Below are 26,843 nucleotides of genomic sequence, written 5' to 3' on the forward strand. Positions count from 1 at the left end.
AGTAAGAAGTGAGGGAGAACGAGTAGGTAGTATGATACCTTTTATTGTACCAGCGCATAGGTGATACGTTTCACAGAATGGCAGACCACCAGTACCCAAAAACAGCGGGTCACCGATACACTGATTCTATCCAGGCGGCACCCGCAGGAAAGCGCATCTGTCCTAGCATCACCAACCACAACCACTAGCGGGAACCCAGCCAAGAGCCACACTCTTATACCAGGGGTACCTCCCACCCAACCGCAGTGACCACAAGCCCACCCTGGGGGGCCACAAATCTACTCTATACTATGTTGGTCTCTGGGGGCAATGGGACCTCCGCTAACTCAGGGATCTCCGCTATCTCAAGGCTCCCAGAAATCACACAGCAAAGCTAAACAATCACAGTGCATGCAAAGTAACAATCCTAGCCTAACTCACTAGGAGGTAGTGTTGCCACCAACCAGGCTATGAGATTGCCCCGCCCAAGAGGGTGTTCTACTAAAGTAGGAACAGCTCTGAGACAGGGCAGGGGATTGGTTAAGAAGTATCAGCCACGGGTTGACTCCTCCCCCTTGCTCCGTGAACTGAGAAGATTCAGTTGAATTGGTGTGTGTGTGGGGGGGGGGGGGGGGGGGAGGGGGCAGAGAGAGTCTGCAAAGCAAGTGTGTGTGTGAGCTGTTGTGTTGTGTGTGTAGCAGCAGATTGTGTGTGTAGAGGTGCTGTGTTGTGTGTGTAGAGCTCAAGTGTGTGTGTGTAGAGTTGCCGTGTGTGAGGAGGTGCTGTGTTGTGTGTGTGTAGCAGCAGTTTGTGTGTGTGTAAATCTGCTGTGTGGTGTGCTTGTGTGTGTAGAGGTGCTGTGTTGTGTGTGTGTGTACACAGAGGGGGCGGCAGTGTGTGGATATAGATATCTGCAGTGTAAGAGTATATAGCGGTGGATTCATGTATTTACCATTTTATTTTAATAAAAAATCTATATAACTATACAAAAGTGTCTATTATTTATGAAAAAGCAAAGAAAATCCCAGAATCACTTCATAGGAAACGCTGATGCTCCAAATTGTGTAACAGCAATATCAATCATCCAGCATAAGCTAATGGCATATGAGTCAATAAAGTCAAATTCCGTTCAGAGTCCCAGTGTAGTACATATATTGAATAATGTTGTTGTGATCACCCCACTTGATCGAGTAATAGTGGCTATGCACGGGTAGGGGCTGTGTTGTGGTAAGGAGGCACTGTGGTAACACTACCGCCGCGTCCCCTGAGAAGGGACAAACCGGCTAAGTGTGCCGCCACCCTCCGCCACTGCTTCACACTTCCCGGTGCCACACTAGACCAAGAACCCCACTGCGGAGGTAATGACTGGGGATGTAAAGAAGGGCAAATACACTCACTGTCTTGACACGAAGTATGTCTCTGACCGCTCTCCGCTTCTCCGCGTTCGGCGTTCGGTGTTCAGCAACCACCATCAGCCGATGACGTCAGGATACTCCAAACCGGAAGTGACGTGTAGCGTGCTCCAAGCCGGGAGAATCAAACAAAAATAGAACAAGTATGCGGTGCACTGCTGCCGTCAGGGTTAAAGGGAATCCAAGTCCACACGCAAAATAAATGAATAAAAAGGTAGTTTATTGAAGTGCATATACACTAAAAAGGTGCTACAGAGAGCCTCAGGCAGAGACGAAACGCGTCAGAGTTCGCTCTGTAGCACCTTTTTAGTGTATATGCACTTCAATAAACTACCTTTTTATTCATTTATTTTGCGTGTGGACTTGGATTCCCTTTAACCCTGACGGCAGCAGTGCACCGCATACTTGTTCTATTTTTATTATTTATGAAATAAGCCTACATTTAGCCGATAATAGTACTAATCCCCTCAGAACAGGGCATTACTGGCCAATAATGCCCTGGCTGTGTTAAAGTGCCTTGGCTTCGCCTTGGGCCTTCAACTCTTCCAGCCAGGGCATTATTGGCCAGTAATACCCTGTTCTTCATGGGTTATTACTTAATTATACAGTAGTACCCGAGTTCATGGGGCTGTAGTGCTGGTCGTCCCCCTGACTAGTACCCCTAAAGCTCCCAGATCTAACAATATATCACACGGCTTAGCTGCCTCCTGGCAATTTCCCAGCTACATTTGCTCACTCATTACACCACCTTAGTTGTTCCTAATTAGCTTAACAGAAACCTCTATTTATAGACTACCCTGAAGCCACGCCTCCTAACTAAATTTGGTCAGTTTGTACAGATGAGACATTATCTCCCTGTACTAAGAAATTAACCCATTAAAGCCTTAATGGCTGCATATCTATATATCTAAGCTCTACTGTTAACAATACAGTGCAATGAATAACTGTGAAAAATAGAATAAAATCAAATTAATATAGATAAACCGTGACACAGTATAGGTGACAATATGGGTCTAACTACATTAAATGGTGATAATGAGAAAATCCATACCGTTCTAGTACAATAGTTCACCAATGGATATCTGTGGGAAATATAAAACGATTCAGGAGTCCAGGGCAGCTTCTCATGTGATCTACCAAATCAACAATGAAAATCTGATACAACAAAAAAGAGAGGTGGACGCTCCATAGCATAATGCTGTTAGAAAATGTAATAGCATTTGGTTAGCTGCAGACAAATGCTCACTTACGACAAGTAAGATGAAAACTCGCGGTGGATACGTATATCTCAGGGATCCCAGGCTCCAGCTGATCCAGGGTGTGGAACCAAATCACAGCAGCAGTTCTCATTCAGCTACTTGCTTGCCTTGCTCCAGACAGACAGGACTGGTTTTAGGGTAACAGACAGCTTTCAGGTAACTGATGGTTTGTCCAGAGTGTACCGCCGCAAAGCGGGAGCCACGTGGACGCAAATAACAGCTCCTGTTGCTCTCATATTAAAATGATAGGCAGTGCGACCTCCCGTCTCATGCCCAAACACAGTCCAATAATCGCAACAGCTGATAGACACTGCAACTATCAAACACCAGAGTCCTGATTGAACACGTGAATCACGTGACCCTACGCGTTTCGTTAAGCAAAGCGTAACTTCTTCAGGGGTAGTGTATAATGAATCAGAGGCATAAAGCCATTTTATATGTTAGTCCTCTATGGCTCGTTGCTGCATCCCTACTACGTGGCCAATGCATGGCTTTGCGTAACCCTCACATTTCGCACTTAATCTCATTTCGGTGTGGTTTTGGGCGACGCAAGCCATAGAAAGGTTAGAATCACATTACTAAGAATTTGTTTCAATTTTGTTTCAAAATTCAGTATTTTGTATGTACAAAACATTTGGCTAATTTTCAATCCTGCAATTATGTTCAAAGCAAATGGAAGTATTATACTGTTTTATTAGTAACTTTAAAAAAAAACGTAATGGTAATTAATGCCAAATATTTACGTGTTCTGTATATATTTTTGGTAAATAAAAAAATGAAGCAGTTTTTATTGAAATTTTGGGGAAAAAACTATTTTAATTTCAGCATACATGAAAGTTTTATGTCATTTAAAAAAATACAATTTTATTTTACAATGTAGTATGGTTTTTATTTAAAAATTACATATGGGGGACTCTGTAATCTTTTCAGTGCTTAGGGCCTCTGAAGGTCTTAATCTGGCCCTGTCTGCAACTATGAAACTCCAGACCGCCAGTAGCAGAGTCCTGAATGAACAAACGATAAAGCTCCATATCATTTGTAAAATATTATTTACATTAAAAGAGTTAAACTCACTAAAAATGAATAAAATCTATACCTGAGTTACCCCCCCCCCCCCCCCCTTCCCCAAGGAAAGAAATGAGAAAAGTAGGGAAAACCATTAAATGAATGCACTAAACAATGGTACTGGTATCAATGTATTCATTTAACCCGTTGGGTGCTAAACTACTCAATTTGAATTATCGGATAATGTTACCCTAAAACCAGTCCTGTCTTTCCACTGGAGCATGGCCAGCAAGTAGCTGAATGAGAACTGCTGCTGTGATTTGGTTCCACACCCTGGATCAGCTGGAGCCTGTGATTCCTGAGATATACTTATCCACTGGGAGTTTTCATCTTACTTGCTGTAAATGAGTGAGCATTTGTCTGCAGCTAACCAAATGTTATTACATTTTCTATATACATATAGACATACAGTCTCACTACAAATATATATATATCTATATATATATATATATATATATATATATATATATATATATATATATATATCTATATATATATATATATATATATATATATAGATATATATATGACAACACAAAAATTAAGTAGTGCTAAAGAGGATGTGAAATAACCCTAATAAATGATTAATTATAATAACATATTTAAAATATTAAAATAAATTAAAATTACCACAATTTAACCTAATAATATCTACAAACCATAACGTGATAGTGAAAAAAAAGGGAAATCCAAATTGAATGTTCCACTCAAACAAAAAATCCAGAGAGAAATATAGTCCCAATAGAAGACCCAGGGAGCGTCTTTGCAGCTTTAAGGGGAGTGGTATAGCCAACCACTTTTGGAATCTATGAACAAAAAACAAACAAAAGCGCAAGCTCCATAGCACGTAACTGAGTAAAAAATAAGGTACGTTTATTTAAAAAATCAGCAACCCATAAGAATGTGCATTTACAGGATTTCAAACAGAACCATTCATGGGAGAGAAATCTCTATTGTGGTCATCTGCGGTGGTAAGGTGAGTCCCAGGTTTGCAGAGTGGATGTAAACAGCCCAGGTTCACCATGAATTGGCAGCAATTCATGGTGAACCTGGGCTGTTTACATCCATTGTTTACATACATTGTTTTTTGTTCATATATATATATATATATATGTAGAGGTATCAGTACCGTGTTAGCCGAGCTTCAATAATCAAAAAATAAATAGATGATACCGTTCTGTGGCTAACGAAATGCTTTTATTTGTGCGAGCTTTCGAGATACACTGATCTCTTCTTCCGGCGATGTTACAATGAATGAAGCAAGGGTATACTTAAAAACAGTGTCTCTTGGAATGTTATCTGTGCTTGTCCTTCCCCTGGTGTGGATGTGTTTTATGGCTAGAGGTGTCAAAGGGTAACTGAAAGCAAGTGAAGAAAGAGTGTGTATGTGTATCAGTGTGAATAAAAATGAATGGAGAGCCCACAGTATAAACAGTGCTCTACACAAGGTGTGTGTGGAGTGAGAGGGATATAAATGGTGTGGGTGGGTGTGGAAATGTGAGAGTTTGTAGCACAACTAAAAGTGTGTGTGGATACTATGTGGTCCCTATTGGTGTATATGGATGGAAAAATAAGGAGTATTAGTATGTGTGAGAGACAGCTGTGTGTGCATACATATAGCACAGTATGTACAGACATGGCCTATAGCGCTCATGGGAAGAGAGTTCGCTAGTGTCAGTAATGCCACACACACACACCATACTGTATATTTATTGAACTCAGCCATACCTGATGAAGAACCCCAGGTGGTTTGAAAGCTTCTCACTTATCAACTCTCTGTTGGTACAATAAAAGGTATAACACTACCTACTCCTTCTCCCTCACTTTATACTTTACTCTACTAGATAAAATAGACAGCGAAATACAAATTGACTTCATAACACTGGTAACATCAATCAAATGTGAATGACACAAGACAGAGACAAAGGGAAGGCTGGAACGTGCTTTCTACAAATGTAAATACTGAAGTAATTATCAATGAGTGCTCTGGGAATGATGCTCAGTGATTTCTCCAATAATGATTTACTGTTACATATTTTCTATGAACTGTACTAATGTGTACGCCTAGTGTCTCTGTAAGTCCCCAAACACACAAGTTTGTAACTGCTAGGGACAGGATCTCCCTTCTTGCTCTGTTCTATTTTATATTTGATGCATGTCTCCTATTGGTATGTTATATCCTGGATTGTACCTTGGTTACCAGCTAATACATCTCTGCATACGCTGCTGTCACTGAGCAATGTTTCAGAGGAACTGGAACTGGGAATCACACTGGTTTCTACAACTCTACAATACAGGGTTGCCAGGTGTCCGGTTTTGAACCGGACAGGTCGGTAATTGTGCAGTGTGTCCGGTAAAAAATTAGAGGTGATAGGTACTGTATTACCACTGCGTGAGAGAGGCGGGAAGCGGGAGTGCGGAGGTCCGCTGGAAGCGCTGGTGCTGACGGGACGGGCCGTGGACAGTGGTCGGGAGCAGTGAGGAGATGAGTACTGAGTGGAGGAGAGGATGACCAATCAGAGAACGGTGGGGGGGAGCCAACACCCCAGCGGCCCCGGCGCCAGAGACTCCTGCAGGGACAGGTTCCAGTGCTGTCTGCCAGGAGATAAGGTAAGAAGAAACACCATTCGGGATGAGGAGATGATGATATTGGGGAGGATGGGGGCGGGGTTGAGATGAAGATGAGGGGAATGAGATGATGATGATTATGGGGGGGGAATGAACTGATGGGGTTGAAATGAGATGATGATGATGATGATGATGATGATGATGATGATGATGATGATGATGATGATGATGATGATGATGATGATAATTGAAGGAAATCTAATTTCCTCGCCTATGCTTCAGAACCGAGAGGAACCTTTCCTCTGCCAGGTACACTGAAGCCTTGTGACTGGATACTACACCATCTGCACCATTTGCAGCAGACTCCCCCGGAGAAGCTTTCACGCCCTGCCACTGTTATCTCCGGTCTTTGGTGAACTTCAGGTCTGGAAGACGAACGAAATGAAACATAACGCAAGCCAGGTTTCAAATCCTTTGTCTCTATTTATTACTCATAGGGTAATGACTTTTATACAGAAAAAAAAAGATATTGGTTAGAGGCGTAACATAGGCGTATCCTAGGTGTAACATAGGCGTATCCTAGGTGTGTCTTGGACGTAGCTTTGATTAGAGGCGTGATATAGGGGCAGGACATATTAGTGGCGTGACTTTTGGGACGTGTCTTTTCCCAATACAAGCAATTGTCTGAATACATACCTTATTCATTGTCTGTTATCAAAAGAGACCTTGAATCTTTAGCAACTATATTACACTATTTTGCTTCTTGCAGAGAACCATTCTATTATATTCTAACTAAAATATCAGGAAATTGACAACACAAAAGTATCTTAGCAATATCCTTAGCAGGAAGAAAAGAAATGTAATTTAGCAGAAACTGTGTGCATTTAGGAATTATATTTCAGCAAAAGGCTGACTACAGAATCTTAACTAGTTATGACCAGACAAAATGGAAGCTTAACATGAGTGCAGATTCTGGCCTGACATATTGGTCCTAACAACTCCCTCCTTTTTGTTCTCTAAAAGAACAAATACCCTTACTAGGTACACTTCTCTATGACTATGGCCTTATGGGGACCAATAGTATCATAGACTCTGTTCATGGCCACATATGAATTATTAGTTGCATACATGGCGTGAGATGAAACTGAAGGTTTCCTTGAGACAAATGAAAGCATTGCACACTTAGCACAGTGAAAAATAACAAAAATTGCTGCGATTATACTAATCACTACAACAAAACCATAGAGAATTTTCATACCCAATTCTCCGATCCAACTAGTGAGTGCTGACATCCAATTTAAGCTAAGGTCTGAGGATTCTTTACGCATCCTTGCCTGAATTTCCTGTAACTTATCCATATCTTTATGAATAGCGCCAGACTCATCTTCAATATAGGCACAGCACTTCTGTCCTACAAGTTTACAAACACCTCCTTGTGAGGCTAGCAGATAATCAAGAGCCATTCTATTCTGTAATAATACTGTTCGGATCTGCTCTTGTTCATTAGTCAGACGGATAATAGCATCACTTGTCTGATTAAGAGCATCATCAATATTTACCATAAGATCACTTAATTTAGAATAGAGATCCAGAACACCTAAACTAGGTATAGAAACCCCAGCTGCAATGCGGGTTGAACTAATGGTCCTGGTCAGATCTTTTCGATTTCTCAGCTTCCCTTGGGGTAACGTGTCAGATACATAGAAAGTGGGAAGAATGAACCCCAGATAACAAGGGGCAGTGTGATTGCAGGGTACAATCTTAGTGGCCCACATGCCACACAACCAATATATATATATATATATATATATATATATATATATATATATATATATATATATATCATTAAATATTTCTATAGATTAGAAAATGGCTTACATCTCAATATGTCACATAATCTAAGGGTCAGCTATTTGTGAGAATTGGTGGGGGCTAATTTCTGCTAAGAGCGACTGCACAAACATTCTTCTTGCACACATCTTTCATACTGCATTTACTCAGAATGGCAAAACGGACCAAGATGGCTGCTATGGTCAAAATGGATGACTTGTGATCCTTTCCTTGTGGTTAACTCACGTCCCTTTGTGACCTCCCACCTTCCTCATATCCAGTCTTCTCAGTCCCCCATATCCTTAAGAGACAGTCTATTTAAAGAACAGAACAGTTAACCATTTCATAGTCCTGATGGACCAAGATGTCCAAGTTGTGCATATCTTCATTCCTTTCTTTTCCGGCCATTATATCAGCCCAGTTGATTTCTTCTTCGGTCTCTTCTTCTGGGGGACTGGCGACATCATCACCGCAGAGAGGCATAGCGTCGGTGGGGGTTGCAACGCACTTCTGGATCAGAGTTTTGCTGTACTTAATACATAGAGAGCAATGAATAGGACAAACACACACATACAAAAACATTTGCTAGCTTCGCTCAAAGCAAATCAATCCAACCACCAAGTCCCCATGGTCCCTAAATCCTGGATAAATACACAACATTGCGCTTTAACTAGGGCACATACATGCTCCTCCTTTTGAGGCTAAAATATAGTCTAGAGCTATTTTTATTCTGCTGGGCCATTAATTTAAACTAAACCTATTCTTGGTTAAATGAGTAAACGTCTGTGGCTGTATGATTGAGGATATCCCTGTAAACCTGTCATCCAGTAACCCAACTCCTACATTTGGGAATAAATTCCCTGAAACTTATTCTTCCCATAGACTACTTTTTAGCACTTGTGTATTGGGTGCATCTCTTCTGTTTCTAACTCTACCTGTGAGCAATTAACATAACCGTGTGTTTGACTGATAAAGCATTCTCCCACCGGGATATCATTCTTCAGGGAGATTCTATTAACCTAGAAATCCAAACAAAATAAACAAAGTTAAACAAATAATACCTTATACTATTTTGTCATCCTTATGGGACGCCACTTACACAAACATAATAGAGCATACATTTGTAACTGAAAAATAATAAAAACCTGTAAAAATAAAAAGTTCAAAGTTCGTGTGTTGAGGCCTGGACATTTTTGCCTATGACCTTTCTCCCTTGATGATTAGTGGTCAGAGAGTATTGTGTCCATTAAAACACTTATTTGCAGGTGCTATGTCTTTGTCTTTATTAGCTGTTTGTGCTTAGACTGGCACTATTTTGACATGCGTGATGTTTATCCATGATGATAAGAAATTTTTACTGCAATGCTTGTGATGAGTAGTATTTAAATGGCCTTTTCATCTGGGATGAAGAGCGTGCTTGCGTAGAAAATGCTTGACCATTAACCCGTCTTGCGTAGGTGCACTTTCAGCTTTAACCTGTGCCTAGAAAGACTCAAAAATATATATTAGTTGCATGCAATACTCATTAATTGTTTTATTACCAATAACATGGTCCTTAATTCGTTACTTTGAACTACTGATGGTCATAACTCATCCCATAAGTGTCTCATAGGGAGAGAATTTATACCTAGAAATAAATTCTTGTATTAATATGGTTACTACTATTATCAGCATCCACAATATTAAACAGAGATATTCCCTATTAACGCTCCTCAAATTTTAAACTAAGCAACCAATATGAACTTGACTTTGCTACAATCCAAGTTCCTAAAACTTGGTACCTCAGCCTGTGCCAAACCAATTGCTTCCATAATCAACTCTATCCTGTCTGCAGGCCATATCCCTAAGACCTGGAAAACTGCTAGAGTTGTCCCAATCTTCAAAAATGGGGACAAAAACACTGTCTCAAACTATAAATCAATCTCTCTTCTCCCAATACACACTTGCTCTCATTCATACCTAACTGCCATCTGCCATTTTCTCTGATGCAAATGGTGTCAACCTTTTAGTCATTTAATACTAACTAACCTTAAAACTCGCCCCACAAATCAAGCATCCCAACAGCCTGCACTCATGGCTATTGTCCCACACCCACAGCCACTCCTGGCTTTCACCTCAAACACTCCACTGTAACTATTCTGCTAAAAATGTGAAATGCCTTGTATATAATATATACCCTGTTCACTTATGCAATTATATATCCCCTGTCCTTTAACTATATGTCCAGGACATACCCAAAAACAAATAAATAGTTACAAAATTATACATTTGGCAGATATGATATATCCCTCAACATAGGGACGGCTTGCTACCTGCTTTGCTGTGACATCTGCAAAGGTATTATTATTATTTACCAGGGGCCTGTCAGCCCTGTTAGTATGGCAGCAACTTTTTATTACTGCAAGAGCCCTTGGAGTTAACATTGCTATAATAAATTCTGAACCTGCTGTGCATTGTATATCATTTACAACATATCAAGTTCATATCAAATCCCTCTATAGGGATTTCAGAGAGACCTTCAATAACCTATGTATGTATCTCCCCTCTTTTGTTCATATATTATCTGTATATGTGAACAAAAATAAAAAAATACAAAAATAGTTATGAAAACAGGTTGCTTTGATATATAGCAAAATTAAACTGGTAAATAGATTTGTATGTGTAGTGACTGTAAAAATATTTACTGCTTGTGTTAAAAGAAAAAGCCTGCAGTAACAACATTTTAACAAATGTGGCATTTACAATATAAGAAAAATCCTGAAATCCTGAGCAAAAGATTTCCTTTTAAAATAGACAAATAATTTTGAACTCTTTGCAAAGTGCTGAGCACACGGCCAGCATTAACTTTAAAAGACACTCTGACTTTAAAAAGAAAAAAATAATAATTTTCAAACCGCTTTTTTTTTCTTCTGGGAAAACAGCCAGAAACCCCAAAGTACAAATAACGGGTTTCGCTGTCTAATTCATATTAACTGCTGGATTAATCCTCACGCAGGGGATTGTAACATTAGTTTAATGTTAAATATGAAGCTTTCCACGCTGTCCTAAAACTGCATTTTGTATGGTCTTTCAAAAATTAAATAACGGGAATATTTTAAATTACTTATAAACACCAAGTCTATGCCTACAAGAGCATGCAACATTCTTTCACTCATTCCTCTGAATGCCTTCTGAAAGAAATCTCATATTCCTGCAAACTTCCATCAATACAATTGCTATCCCGTTTTAACTATGCCCTCTCTTAAACTAAACAAAATATCTTCAAACATGCAACAGTTATACCATGACTAAAAAAACAGCAAGCTTGACCCTACCTGTCTTGTATGGCTTCTACACTGCTTATTTAACGGAGACAATTCTCGCTAAAATAACTGACCTTCATGCTGCTAAAGGCAGATATCACCACACTCCGCTCACACCACGGACACCCTCCTTTTGAAGCGCTATGTACATTAATGGCGTTATATACATATATAATACAATATATTAATTCAAACAGTGCTTGTGAGCTCTTACAAGCATTTTAAACAAAAACAGCCCCAAATATATCTTAATCCTGTAGAAATAAAATTGAAATGTGTTATCTTACTGCTTTACGGAAAATAAAACAGTTCTACATTACCTTGTTCTCATGAATAAACTGCTTAAGCACAGAGCTAGTTAATTTTAATGTGAATGCTTCGCATTCTTTAAACTGTAAGAGAGAGGCTGTGCACCTCCTTTTATTAAGATAGAAATACCACAAACGAAAAGAAATGTGTCCGGTTTAAAAAGTATCCGCCTGGCCAGGACGAATAAACCTTTTAAACTATAACCAGGGACAGAGCTGAATATACTCCCCTTTTGTTGTGAGGTATTTCTCTCTATATTCGGTGTACACCTTTTTTAAAACCTTTTAAAATTTAGATTTCATCATGAGCAACTAATATTCATATTTTTTGTACACACATGTTAATCAGCATGACCACACAGTATCTTTCACACAAGAAATCATTCAGGAAAAAATTATTCAGTGTTACAAACAAACCCTTTTACATAAGGTAGCTGTGTTTTTTTTTTTTTTTTTTTTTTTTTTACAGAGACTTTCACTCTGAGCCCCCATGGGCAAAGCAGCACTTCCCTGCTTCTGACTGTGATATGGTCACTCTCTCTGCCAATGACCAGTATTACCACAGTTAAAACAGGCACCATTATTCTGAGCTATTCTCCCTGATTGATTTCTGGGACCAGCATAAGATCTCCGTCTATTCTGCCCTCTGCCTTGTAAATACATTGCCTTATTTTCATGCCGAGAACAACCTTCTGCATATTCGACAAACGGGTCACAATAATAATGACTAGCTGTCTGAGCAACAAATTCCTCAGGAATCCGACCAGATTTACACTCGCATTTAAAAATTTGTACATTCCTAGGCTTCCGTCCAGAGTCATTCTTACTCATGCAAGCACCCATTAGTAGCTTAAAGAAAAACAGCTAAATTATGACAAATAATTGCAATATTTATACTTACACAATATACAATGGTCGTTCAGCTAGATCAGAGATAACAGTCCAGTCGTGCACAGAATTTACTGGACTCCTATCAGAAATTCTGTTTAAAAGGGCCTATCCCAATTCACAATTTAGGTCTATTAAATTCCCAGAGGGGGTGAAGCATCATATATAAAAATTTACATATATACTCACCACCTTTGCGAATTTCCCACTTCTGGACACCATAACTGAAGGAAATCTAATTTCCTCGCCTATGCTTCAGAACCGAGAGGAACCTTTCCTCTGCCAGGTACACTGAAGCCTTGTGACTGGATACTACACCATCTGCACCGTTTGCAGCAGACTCCCCCGGAGAAGCTTTCACGCCCTGACACTGTTATCTCCGGTCTTTGGTGAACTTCAGGCCTGGAAGACGAACGAAATGAAACGTAACGCAAGCCAGGTTTCAAATCCTTTGTCTCTATTTATTATATTTCAGCAAAGGCTGACTACAGAATCTTAACTAGTTATGACCAGACAAAATGGAAGCTTAACATGAGTGCAGATTCTGGCCTGACATATTGGTCCTAACGATGATGATGATGATGATGATGATGATGATGATGATGATGATGATGATGATGATGATGATGATGATGATGATGATGATGGGATGAGATGATGATATGATGGGGGGGAGAATGAGATGATGGTGTTGGGATGATGAGGAGGGTAGTGGTGGTGGTGTGAGAGGAGGATCAGGGGGGTGAGAGAATGAGGGGGTGAGAGAATGAGGGGGGTGGGAGGGAGTATGAGGGGGTTTGCAACAATCTTGGAAGTAGTGGGAGAGGAGCATTAAGATCAGTATAGCGCCATGTATGACTGCAGGTATGTTATTTATAAATGATCTGACCGTTCGGTCATTTTTTTCTAAATGTCACTCCACGTTTGCACCAATTTGCTCCATTTCATATTCTATTTCGTAAAAAATGCTGGGTGGGCCCTCCATCCCCAAACCTCTCCCAGAATTTTTAATGAAATAGAATATGAAATGGTGCAAATTGGTGCATACGTGGTGTGACATTTACAGAAAATTACGTAACTGTCTGAGAATTTATGAATAACACCTCCCCACCGACTTTTCCAGCGCGCCACATTTTTCACCATTGTGTCCAGTACTTTTTGTGAAGCCACCTGGCAACCCTATCTACAAAGCCACTATGTCTACCACTAGTTCACCACTTGTCAGTGCAGGTGTGATCAGCAGGATTTCGAAAAGTTTTGCCAGCTTTACCATAATTTCACACTGTAAAGGTGCTTGACACTGGTAAACACACATTTTAATACCATTTGTTTTCTATAGGACAGACTGAAAATCATAGAGTGGTCACACACACACACACACACACACACACACACACACGGCTTTTTTTCTGGGGGTACAAAAGGATACACCATATCCCCAAGTGTGTGTGTGTGTGTGTGTGTGTGTGTGTGTGTGTGTGTGTGTGTGTGTGTGTGTGTGTGTGTGTGTGTGTGTGTGTGTGTGTGTGTGTGTATATATAGCTGAAGGAGTGGCTCAGTGGGTATAGGATTTGAACCAGGCTCCTCTGATTCAAACTCAGTATCAGCTCCTTGTGACCTTGGGCAAGTCACTTTATCTCCCTGTGCCTCAGGCACCAAAACAGATTGTAAGCTCATCTGGGCAGGTAACTGTAAAAATCCCACGTACAATGCTGCTTACCGCGCACTTTACTGTCATTGTGAAGCGCTTTGAGTCCCATTGGGAGAAAAGCACTATATGAAATAAAGTTGTATATAATTAATGCCTATACATATTTTATTCTCACATATATCATTGTTTAGAGAACTGTTGTTTGCCTGGCAATCATTTATCTTTCCCCGAAGACACTAAAAATAACCACCTCCGTGATGCTGTATACCACCAGGGAGAAACACGCTTACCAGAGGATTCAGTGCTCTCACAAAACAGTGTCATTAACTTGCCAGCTATTCTACAATACAGGCAGTCTTTTCATGCATCTCATCTGTATATTACTATACATGGGATTTGTAGTTATGCTTGTGTGTTAAAAAGGTGAAGGCTAAATGACATTTTTTGCATTATACAGTATTTTTTTAAACTAAGATTATACATGTAACTGGTACTTCATTTTTGCGTTATAAAATGTTGAACTACAGAGATTTCAAAATGTGGGAACAGGTAACCTGGTTATCTCTATATTGTATATTTCGCAGACATTCTAGTAGGCCAGATGTTAGACGGTTGTAATAATTGAACAAAATGTATGCTAATTGCATTCAAATCAATTAATTTATACTTTTGTGGGGATTATGAGGCATTACAACTCACACAATTAGAAGACAATCTACCTTTACAGTGTGGAAGAGCGTTCTTCCAGATACATTCATACACTGGCCGAGATTCACAGTGTGACTTTCTTTCCTATATGACATTTTCAGGTAAAATGCTAATATATTGACATTCACTACCCAATCAATTAATCTAGAGTCTTTTCCATCAAGTAGATTTTGATGTTAATATTATGTTAAAACAGCAAAACTTGTGAAATCTTATTTTTTTTAAAAATAAATCAGTACTGTAGTATCAGATAAGTGACTGTTTACATTTCATTTTTATTCAACTCTTAATGTAGTTTTTATTCAGTTTTAACGCATCCTTTGATTTCTATTGCAGGTTTTAGCCCCCCCTCCCCAGCAGTGCAAGATATTTGCAACACTTTCCTGTTTTTGATCATTTGTTACCAATGTTCCCAAAAGTTTGAGCTGTAAACTGTAATAATAAATAATGTTACCGTAGTACTGTAAGGATACATTGTAGCTGCTGAGTTACACTGACTGAAGGATTGATTGAAACTGAAAGGCAGCCATTATGTTAGGCACACAATCAGAATTTTGACCGATTTATATCAGGAGCACCAAATGATTGACAGCGTAGGTAAGAATGTAGAATTATGCATTGTCACATGCTTTACATATACAGGCCGCCAACAGGGGGGTCTGCCGGGGTTGGTGTCCGGGCCCGCTAGCTGGGGGGGGCCAGGTCGGCCGGCCGGTGCTGCACATTTCCCCCGACCTCTGGCCAGGCCCTGCTCCGGTCGCGGCCGAGCCCGGACTCTTAGCTGCCTTTAAGCCTCTTCCTTTCTCTGCCCCACGCCCCCGAGCTTCCACTGCCGGAGCGCGATGGGGCTCTTTGACGTCAGCGCACGGCGCGCTGGAAGCTGGGTAAAGCTTACTTCCGGCGCGTTAACGTCAGAGAGCCCCGTCACGCACTGGCAGTGGAAGCTCGGCGGCGTGGGGCAGAGAAAGGGAGAGGCTTACAGGTAGCTGAGAGTCTGGGCCCGACCGCGACTGGCAGCAGGGCCTGGCCAGAGGTAGGGGGAAATGTGCAGTGCCGTCCGGGCCCCCCCCAGCCAGCGGACTCCAGCAGACACCAGGCCTGGCCTGACCCAAGGGGCTTGGGGGAATTTTTATATTTATTGGAGGGCTTGGGTGTATTTTGATATGTATTGGGGAACTTGGGTTTTGTTTTTTTATATATGTATTGGGGGGCTTGGGGGTATTTTTATATGTTTTGGGGGGCTTGGGGTATTTTTATATGTATTGGGGGGATTGTGGGGATTTTTATATGTATTTGGGGGGCTTGGGAGTATTTTATATATGTATTGGGGGGCTTGGGGGTATTTTTATATGTGTTGGAGGGCTTGGGGGAATTTTTATATGTGTTGGGGGGCTTGGGGGAATTTTTATATGTGTTGGGGGGCTTGGGGGAATTTTTATATTTATTGGAGGGCTTGGGGGTATTTTGATATGTATTGGGGAACTTGGGTTTTGTTTTTTTACATATGTATTGGGGGGCTTGGGGGTATTTTTATATGTTTTGGGGGGCTTGGGGTATTTTTATATGTATTGGGGGGATTGTGGGGATTTTTATATGTATTTGGGGGACTTGGGAGTATTTTATATATGTATTGGGGGACTTGGGAGGATTTTTATATGTATTTGGGGGGCTTGGGAGTATTTTATATATGTATTGGGGGACTTGGGGGAATTTTTATATGTATTGGGGGGCCTGGGGTATTTTTATATGTATTTGGGGGGCTTGGGGTTATTTTTATATGTATTGGGGGGCTTGGGGTATTTTTATATGTATTGGGGGGCTTGGAGGATTTTTTACATGGGTTGAGGTATTTTTTATATGTATTGGGGAGGGTTGTTTTTTTATATGATGTGTGTGTATATATATGTACTGTATGTATATATGTGTGTGTATGTATTGGGGCCTTGGGGGAAATTTTATATGTATTGGGGGATTTGGGGAATTTTTATTTGTATTGCGGGGGCTTGGGGTATTTTTATATGTATTTGGGGGGCGTGGGGTTATTTTTATATTTATTGGGGGGCTTGGGTAGATTTTTATATGTATTGGGGGGCTTGGGGGAATTTTTATATGGGTTGGGGTATTTTTTATATGTATTGGGGAGGGTTATTTTTTTTATGTGTGTGTGTGTGTGTGTATATGTGTGTATGTATGGGGGGGTTATATGTATTGTTTTTTATATGTATTGGGTAGGTGGGTTTTTTGTATGCAGTTGGGGGGGTGGGGGAAGTTGTATATATTTGGGGTTGGGGATTTTTTTGTATGTATTTGGGGGTGGGGTTTTTTGCGTAGGGGGTGGGAAGTTTTTTGGTATATATCTTGTGGTAGGAATTGGGTGAGGGGGGACGGAATGAGTGAGCCTGGGGTAATTGACGGAGGGAGAGGAGAGAAAGGGTGAGTGAGGAAAAGAGGGAGTAAGAGTGAGACGCAGGGGAGGGAAATACATGGAAGGCGGGAGAGTGAGAGGGGTGAGACGGAAGGGAGAGAAATACATGGGAAGAGGGGGGGGGAAAGAGAGGGGGCTCGTGAGGTGTGAAATGGGGGTGGGGGGGGCGGCTCTCAATACCACCGACACGGGGGGGCCCTGCTTAAAATCTTTGTTCTGAGCCCCACGATTTCTGTTTGCAGCCCTGCACATATACAAATAATAAGAAGAAAAAAGAGAGGTGGTGGGGGGGAGTAGTATTGCTGCTTTAAGAAGCAATTTCATCATGCCTCTTGTATTCTCCTGTCTTCAATGTATCAAGGTATTATTTTTTTTGCATGAATAAAGTCTGTCTGTTTTTAGATTAGACACAGTTCACTGTAGCTAATAACAACATCAAATAAAATAAACAACAAATTCAAGTTCCAGCTTTTTTTTTTTATCTACCACTCAGCTTGTTTTTGCAAGCATGATAACGCTGAGAAAAAAGCCATTTCCAGGCGATTTTTGACATGTTCTCACAGCTTTGTGAATAGCTACGCATGCAAAATTGCTTGTGAAGTCCACTTTACAAGCATTAAATCACTAAACCTGAATAGGCCCCTAAGAGTTTAGAAGATATGCAAAATAAAATCTCAGCTTTTTTTGTGGGGTGGAAAGAAACATAGGGTTAAAAAAAAAAGTGTGCTCGCTGCTTTTAGGGGAGAGGGAGGTCTAGCCCTCCCGGTTCTAAAGAAATATTTAGCTGATGCACAAATAAGTCATCTACCAATATGGCACAGTACCCCAGGAGGGATAAAATGGGTGGAAATCGAATCCACAGAAGTACCACTGCAGACTATCCATGCACTTTTGTGGATCCATAAAGAGAAAACACCCAGGTTAGTGTATACACACCCGGCTATCAAATTCTCATTGGGGTTCTGGGATGTATGTACAGTAAAATAAGAACCCGCGCTTCAATCTCACCTTTGGAGGAATACGGAGTTTATCCCAGGAATGAGGCCAGGTCATAATAACGTTGGGATATCTAGGGGCATTTTAAGGATAACCGATATGATGTTCTTTAATAGTTTCAGGACCTTTGAGGAATTACAGGATAAAGATACTGTACCATCCACGGAACTGTTTAAGTACAATCAAATCTCAGATTTCATTTCCACTAAATTGCAAGCACTGAAAGATAAGCAGCTTACCTCCACTGAGAGGTTTTGTTCCGTACGGGGACATCAAAAGCAGCTGATTTCGTCTCTTTACAGTACTCTAAATTCCCTAGATAGGCAAGAAAAGCATAATTACATGACACTTTGGGAAAGGGATATTGGGGCAGAGATCCCTGAGGAGGATTAAGCAGGCGTCTGGGAGGCGGGCGCTCGTGCATCTTTTTGCACAGTTATCAAGGAAAACAGATATAAAATCCTGATGAGATGGTATCTGATCCTGGCTAGATTATCACACATTTACAAAGGAGCAAGTGCTCAATGCTGGAGAGGGTGCGGATACAAAGACTCACTTTTCCATATTCTTTGGACGTGTCCATTCGTTATACCGTTTTTGTGGTCAAAGTTAGAGAGCAGATCAAAAGAATGATGGGGACTGATGTTCCAAGTGATCCTGTGATAATAATACTCAGTAAACCTGTCCCAGATGTTGCCCGTAAAACAAATAAACAAATTTATCACCTGCTGACAGCTGCCCGTCCTTGCCATTGGACTCCAGGGGAAGCAGATCACACCGCCCACATTCCGGGTTTTTACAGACAAAGTGAGATTCGAACAGATGGAGATGGAGAAGCTGACAGCAATAGATAGAGGCTTTTCGGGAAGACTATCCCTCAAAACAACAATTAGCGAGCTAGGGATTAGTTGAGAACTGGTTTGTCTGGAGTGAGGTATGTCTTTGTTTCAGATACAGGTCATGTCGAAGAGGTGCAAAGCTAGGGCTCTGACATTCACTGTATGTTTTCTTTTTGTATAATGTGCATGCTGAACACTTTTCTTGTCACCCATCTCCCCTCCCCCCTTTTAAAGTTCTGTATCCTTTCCTGCACTTTATTAAAAAAAAAAAAAAAATTAAACAAATTTTTTGGGGAAAAAAAACAAAAACAATTTAGGGGCCTATTCTATAAGCCTCCTTAAAAATAATCGCCGGGCGTTTACGCTGCCTGTTTTTTGAGCGTTGTTATTACGATATTCAGAAAGCCTCAATTACCCAAAACGGACGAGTAGCTGGCGACATGATAATCGCCTCTCTGAAAAAGGCAAACTGGGTAATTTTTTCCAGCTGCTGAGAGCGCCGCACAGAGAGAGAGAGAGACGCCTCTCCCAGCGCATACCTCGTCAGAAATGTATGTTTCTTAAAAAATAAAAATGTATACTAGTATAGATGAGCAGGGGGTCTACGGAGCAGAACCACGTTGATTTCAAGTCTGGGACCCCCTGCTTCCTGATACTAGGACGCTTCATTTAAAAGGTGGGCTTTCAGGTTTGTCTTCCATTTGGGGAACAGAAGGTGCTTGGTGTGTATTGAGTAGCAGGGAGTTCGACAGATAAGGGGCAGTGATGGAAAAGGGTTTAAGGCGAGAGAACTGTAGAGGGTAAAGGGGTCTAAAGGAGACAGTTATGGGTAGAGTGCAGGAGACGAGCAGGCACAATGAGAGCTCAAAGCTGATATATAGGAAGGAGCAGGTGCGGGGAGCGGCTTAAAGGCAAGGGCATGCTCACAAAACCCATTTTATGTAACAATCAGTGATGCTCTGCATTTGGGAACAACAGATTGGGCTTTGTACAAGAATATGTTATGCAGGCAGGGCCGCACACAGCTTTCCTGGGGCCCAGGACTATAGTTTTCACTGGGCGGGGGAGAGCTGGGGCCCGGCAGCCGGACACGGATGTTAGGCCCGATCTCTAGTCAGGCCCAACTTCCAGAGCCGGCCAACCGAGCCCCCCGCAGCCGCCAGACTGTCGGCGGCCCTGTTTTCAGGCGATAATCAGGTTTGCCCAATTCTCTGTTACAGAGGTATAATGAACTCCAACTGTTCACTTCATGTGTTGGACTAGCATTTGATATTTACTTTTTTTTGTCAAGTGTGAAGATGTCACAGCTCCATTAGTGCGCCCAGCTGCTTCTGATGAGCAGAGCATGTCATTGTTTTTTCTTTATGGAGACACATTGAAGTGATGTTTCTTGGCAACTGAGTCCTTTTGCAGTATCAAGAAGCACAGTATGAAGACAAGACACGTTTGATGTGTACTTTGCTTTCTGTTGACTGGAGGATCCTTACTTAATCAGCCCTGCATCCGCCTCTTCCACACCTTTCCCCGATCAGCACTATCACAATATATTGAATACCCCCCCACCCAGTCACTGCTTTTAGTATTAGTGTTTGCATCATATAATGCTCTCATCTCACCTAGGCCCTTTGTATGGTCCATGCTAAGTGGTAAAGCCCCTTAGCTACTAACTGGAATGATTTGTGGTGTCGTACAGCTGTGCACCGCACTTTGTAGTATGGGGTATGTGTTTATGGTAACCTCTGTGTTGTCAGAGGAGGCAAAAATGCATTGCTTTTAAGGCATTTCTAACACCTTAGGGGCAAAGGGACTGAAAACAGATTGACTGCCTAATTAGATCAAAAAGTAGACTTATTGTCCCTTAAATGATGGTAAAGTAGGGATTTACAACATGCATATCCTAACACCGGTTTATTAAGGAATGTTGCATAAATCCTCCCTGCCTGAGCATCATTAGTGAGTGATAAGGGGATGAGCGTTTCTGGAGATGACGCATAATGTACAGTTTACCAAGGGAGGTATCAATATTTCTATTTTCGGGGTTCATAGTTCACATCACAGAAACTGCCAGGGCTTAAGCTGGCAAAAGCCTGATATGATGAAGGAATGTGTTAGTGTTGTTACATCTCGCAGTAGTATAGGACATGAAATGACTGATGAGCTGACTGTCATTATCATCTTCTGCTTGATGCAAGGCTCCCATGGTCTTCCCAATAACACATTTTGATATATGTGTGTCTTTTTAAGGTGAAAGATCTGGCGTACAATGTCACTTCCTACCTGGTTCAGGTGGAACGAGTCCCATTTGCGGCTCTCCCAGCGGAATCCGACAGACATGGTGGTGGAAACGCTAATGATGGAACTAAGCTGGCAGATAAAGCAAGCGGAGAAGCAGCAGCGCGAAAAAGAGAACGAGTACCGCAAGATTAAGACCGGAGTGGATTACAGTTGGCTGGTAAACTACCCAAAGCTCAACTACGATATCAGTCCAGGAGAGAGGTTACAGCTGGAGGATTCATGCAGCAAGATTCACCCATCATATTGTGGGCCAGTCATTCTCAGGTAAAAGGGTGTTTCCTCTGTTTGTGAAAAATTAAACCCCATGCACAAATACAATCAATGGTATGAACGCCTACAGTGCTGAGTGAGTTGGATGTAGTAGTTTATAAATATTATGATGTCAGTGCAGCTGTGCTGGTGTAGTTATGCATTGAGTGCCTGTGTCATTGTAATGCCCCGTTCTTGGTTAAGAAAACCACATGTGACTGAGAAACTGTACTGAGTGGAAGCTCGGTAAAAAATCCGGTGAAAGGGTTGGCGATGAACTTACTTTGGTTTTACTTTATCGACTTTATTTGTTTGTGTTCGAGGCGTTGCACAGATTTTCCCAGAAATATGATTAATTATAAAATATTATATTATATTAAAAATTGGTCATAGAAAAAGACTGAGGGGGTCATGCACTAAGCTCCGTTAAGTCGTTTTTAGAGCGCAAAGTGCGCTTAGAACGTGATGTTGCGCTGAACACGATGCACTAAGCCACGCAAACAGGCACTTTGCGCTCTAAAACTGACTTTTTTCAGGACGTTTTTCTAAGTCCAACTTTGCTCGTTCGTTACCCTGTTTGCGTTAAATTCTGCCCTTAAGCGGGATGCACTAAGCTACGTAACCTTAGCGTACGCGCAAGTTGCGTTCAACAGAACACGTCAGCTCAAGGTAGACGCAAAAAAAGCTGGACTTTGAAAAATGTCTTGCTTTACATTTTTGCATGCGCAACACCCATACAACAGGCCGGCGGGTGTCCCCGGCTGACCCCGCGCCCGTCCCGGGGTCCCCGCGGGAGTTCCAGGGTACCCGCGGGCCTGCGGTACCAAAGTTGTGCCTACAAAAATACTAAACATTATTTCTAACTAAATACACCCCCCTAACACATACAGTACAATAATATGCAAAATAACTATTATACAGATATGGATAATAGATTATTTGCCCATTATTAAACACTGCATTAGCATACCTACCTCTACTCATCCCCCTTCTGCCTTTCTCTCTCACTTTGAATCCTGGCTCTCTTTCTTCCTCTCCTCAGACTCCCCTGTTCTTCTCCTTGGGGACTTCAATTGCCACATTGATGACCCCTCTCTCCCTTGGGCTTCCCGCTTTCTTTCTCTAACTTCTTCTTTTGGCCTTCAACAGTGGACTGCAGCCAGCACCCACAAGGATGGCCACTACTTAGACCTGGTTTTCACTAAGAACTTCTCTCTCTCCGATTTCTCCATTTCCCCTTTTCCTCTCTCTGACCATCATCTCATCTCATTCTCTCTATCTCGCTTCTCCCCTTCTCCACCTCCATCTACCCCCCGGTTCTGCAGAAACCTGCGCTCTATTCACTTACCTGACTTTGAGTCCACTTTACGCTCCTCCCTCTCCTCTCTCAGCTCTGCTACAGACCCCGACAACCTGGTCAGGAACTACAACTCTGTCTTGTCCTCGTCTCTTGATCTACATGCCCCGCTTTCTCTCTGCCACACTCACCCTTCTAACCCTAGACCCTGGCTAAATTCCCACACATGCATGCTGCGTTCCTCCACTCGTTTCTCTGAACGCCTCTGGAGGAAGTCTCACACTCTCTCAGACTTCCTTCACTACAAACTTATGCTATCCTGTTTCAACTCTGCCCTCTCGCAAGCTAAACAAGCCTACTTTTCTGCACTAATCAACATGCACAAGTCTAACCCACGCCGACTGTTCTCTGTCTTTGATACTCTACTCAAACCACCCTCAGCTGCCTCTCCTTCCTCCATTTCCGCTCAGGACTTTGCTGACTATTTTAAGGAAAAGGTGGAATCCATACGGCAGAACATCCCCTCTGTTTCTTCCTCCCATCCTACACCTCTCCCTAACTCTCCTCCTGCCTTCCTTGACTCTTTTTCCACTGTCTCAGAGGAGGATGTGTCGCTGTTGATCGCCTCTTCTCCCTCTACCACTTGCCCTCTTGACCCCATTCCCTCCCATATCCTAAAACCTCTTGCTCCTACTATAATCCCTACGCTCACACACATTTTTAACTCCTCCCTCTGCTCTGGAACCTTTCCATCCTCCTTCAAACATGCAACAGTCATACCATTACTCAAAAACAGCAAGCTTGACCCTACCTGTCTTTCTAACTATCGACCTGTCTCCCTCCTGCCTTTTGCCTCTAAACTCCTTGAACGTCTTGTATTCTCTCGCTTGCTCCATGTTCTCAACACCTATTCTCTCCTAGACCCTCTACAATCTGGCTTCCGCACTGCTCACTCCACGGAAACAGCCCTCACTAAAATAACTGACGACCTCCATGCTGCCAAAGACAGAGGTCATTACACTCTGCTCATATTACTCGACCTCTCTGCAGCATTTGACACCGTGGACCACCCTCTTCTCCTTCATATTCTCCATACTCTTGGTATTCGGAACAAAGCTCTATCCTGGATCTCATCCTACCTCTCCCATCGTACTTTCAGTGTCTCTTCTGCTAACACCTCCTCCTCCTCTATTGATCTCTCTGTGCGGGTACCCCAGGGCTCTGTCCTGGGACCTCTTCTCTTTTCTCTGTACACACTCTCTCTAGGTGACCTAATAACATCTTTTGGGTTTAAATATCACCTCTATGCTGACGACACACAAATATACTTTTCAACACCCGACCTTACACCTGCTGTACAAACCAAAGTTTCTGAATGTCTCTCTGCTATATCATCCTGGATGGCCCTCCGCCGCCTTAAACTCAACATGGCTAAAACAGAGCTCCTCATACTTCCTCCCAAACCTGGCCCTACTACCTCCTTCCACATTACTGTTGGAACTACGATCATTCACCCAGTAGCCCAAGCACGCTGCCTAGGGGTCACACTCGACTCCTCTCTCACATTCGGCCCGCACATTCAAAACATTTCTAAAACTTGTCACTTTTTCCTCCGCAATATAACAAAGATACGCCCTTTCCTCTGTTGCTCGACTGCTAAAACTCTGACTCAGGCCCTCATTCTCACCCGTCTTGATTACTGTAACCTCCTGCTGTCCGGCCTTCCTGCCTCTCACCTGTCTCCCCTACAATCTATCCTAAATGCTGCTGCCAGAATCACTCTACTCTTTCCTAGATCTGTCTCAGCATCTCCCCTCCTGAAATCCCTCTCCTGGCTTCCAATCAAATCCCGCATCTCACACTCCATTCTTCTCCTCACTTTTAAAGCTTTACACTCTTCTGCCCCTCCTTACATCTCAGCCCTAATTTCTCGCTATGCACCATCCCGACTCTTGCGTTCTGCTCAAGGATGTCTTCTTTCTACCCCCTTTGTATCTAAAGCCCTCTCCCGCCTTAAACCCTTTTCACTGACTGCCCCACACCTCTGGAATGCCCTTCACCTCAGTACCCGACTAGCACCCTCTCTATCCACCTTTAAGACCCAACTTAAGACACACTTGCTTAAAGAAGCATATGAATAGCACTGTGAATATTCTGAACACATGATACATAAAGCTTGGCCCCCTGCAGACGCACTTACCAGAACTCCCTCCTGTCTCTGTACGTTCTCCCTACCTACCAATTAGACTGTAAGCTCCTCGGGGCAGGGACTCCTCTTCCTTAATGTTACGTTTATGCCTAAAGCACTTATTCCCATGATCTGTTATTTATATTATCTGTTATTTATTTGATTACCACATGTATTACTACTGTGAAGCGCTATGTACATTAATGGCGCTATATAAATAAAGACATACAATACAATACAATACCTAAATAAAGTAAATAAATACAGTAGCCAGCTAATCCAATGAATACAAGCACTAACAACATCAACAATTAATTAATTAAACCATTAACCAATGAAACCAATTAATTCCTAAACCAACTCAAAACGAATTGTAACACTAACCTAATTAATTACTACAACATTAATCAATGTAAACATTAAAAGACAAATAAATAAATTCAAACAATATCTGAAATAACCATAAAACGCATTAGCTAACATACTGTAATACACCATTAACTACAAACGAACACCAATTACAAACATTTTATTACCATTAAGCAGGAAAAAAACAAACAATCACATCCACATAAGAAACTGACATTAAAAAAACCAACAGCAATACCAAGCCACAAATGCCCCCCAAATATTGTCATAATAATGTATTAATCTGTACCCTAAAGTGGTACAGATTAATATATTATCAGTCAATGTGCCTCCCCCAAAAAATCAAAAAACACATCCAATGAAGAAACCTGTAAAAAGAGGCATTTACAAACATTCAATATATTACTTACCATTAGAAGCGGTGGCCCTCCGACTCCTGGGGTAACAGGAAGCTCACGTACCTTGAAGGCCTCCAACAGCATCCGATGCCATCCGCCATGAAGATCCGGATCAGGTACCCAAATCTTCTTTTTTCTTTCTTTAATCACCTTCTTCTATCTTCATCTGTCACCATTTCTTGATCTTCTTTATCTTCTATCTTCATCTGTCAATCCAAAAAACCCCATGGTAAATCCCAACTGATGTTGTCTCGTCGTCTTCTTGGGCTCAAATGAGGCGTCACGGCCTTAAATAGGGCTTGTGACGTCACATTTAGCCTCAAAATGGTTAACAGCCACCTGATTGGCTGTTGAAGCATGTTCCGAGTTTATTTATTTTTTTTACATGACGTCACTTAAAGGGAATGATGCCAGCCAATCAGAATGGCTGTGCTTCATTTGCCTTTAAGATGACGTGAGGAAGCCGGCGTCACATGGTATTTCAGCCAATCAGATCGTGGGAACCAATTCCACACTCTGATTGGCTGAAATACCATGTGACGCAGGCCATCTTGGATTTAGTGAAGCAATAAAATCTAGTGTCTTCGCAGCAAGGGCGAGCCCCCTTGACTGACCAGGCCAGCAGTCCCAGCTGCCCCTCCCCCCCCCTGTAGGCAGCCCTGTAGCTAAGGCCTGGAACCGCCTTACCCACCACAGAACCAGCAAGACACAGATGTACTGATCACGATGCGAACTGATCAACACCACTAGCACCAGTTCTGACAAATGAACACAAATATACATATACGTAACCAGAACATGAGATCTTCTCTTTTCC

The 26,843-nt window shown here is 41.9% G+C and overlaps 1 protein-coding gene across 2 annotated transcripts in view; it reads left to right on the forward strand.

The window, feature by feature from the left end:
- Window positions 1-26,843, forward strand: part of RD3 (RD3 regulator of GUCY2D) — a 52,714-nt gene that overhangs the window by 18,932 nt on the left and 6,939 nt on the right. For both annotated transcript variants that reach the window (XM_075595695.1, XM_075595696.1), the window contains exon 2: window positions 21,475-21,789. In XM_075595695.1, the coding sequence (XP_075451810.1) occupies window positions 21,494-21,789 (296 nt within the window). In that variant the 5' untranslated portion in view covers window positions 21,475-21,493. The remainder of the gene's footprint in view (window positions 1-21,474; window positions 21,790-26,843) is intronic.

Source organism: Ascaphus truei, chromosome 4 (assembly GCF_040206685.1).
Source record: "Ascaphus truei isolate aAscTru1 chromosome 4, aAscTru1.hap1, whole genome shotgun sequence".
In the NCBI taxonomy this organism is placed as follows: domain Eukaryota; kingdom Metazoa; phylum Chordata; class Amphibia; order Anura; family Ascaphidae; genus Ascaphus; species Ascaphus truei.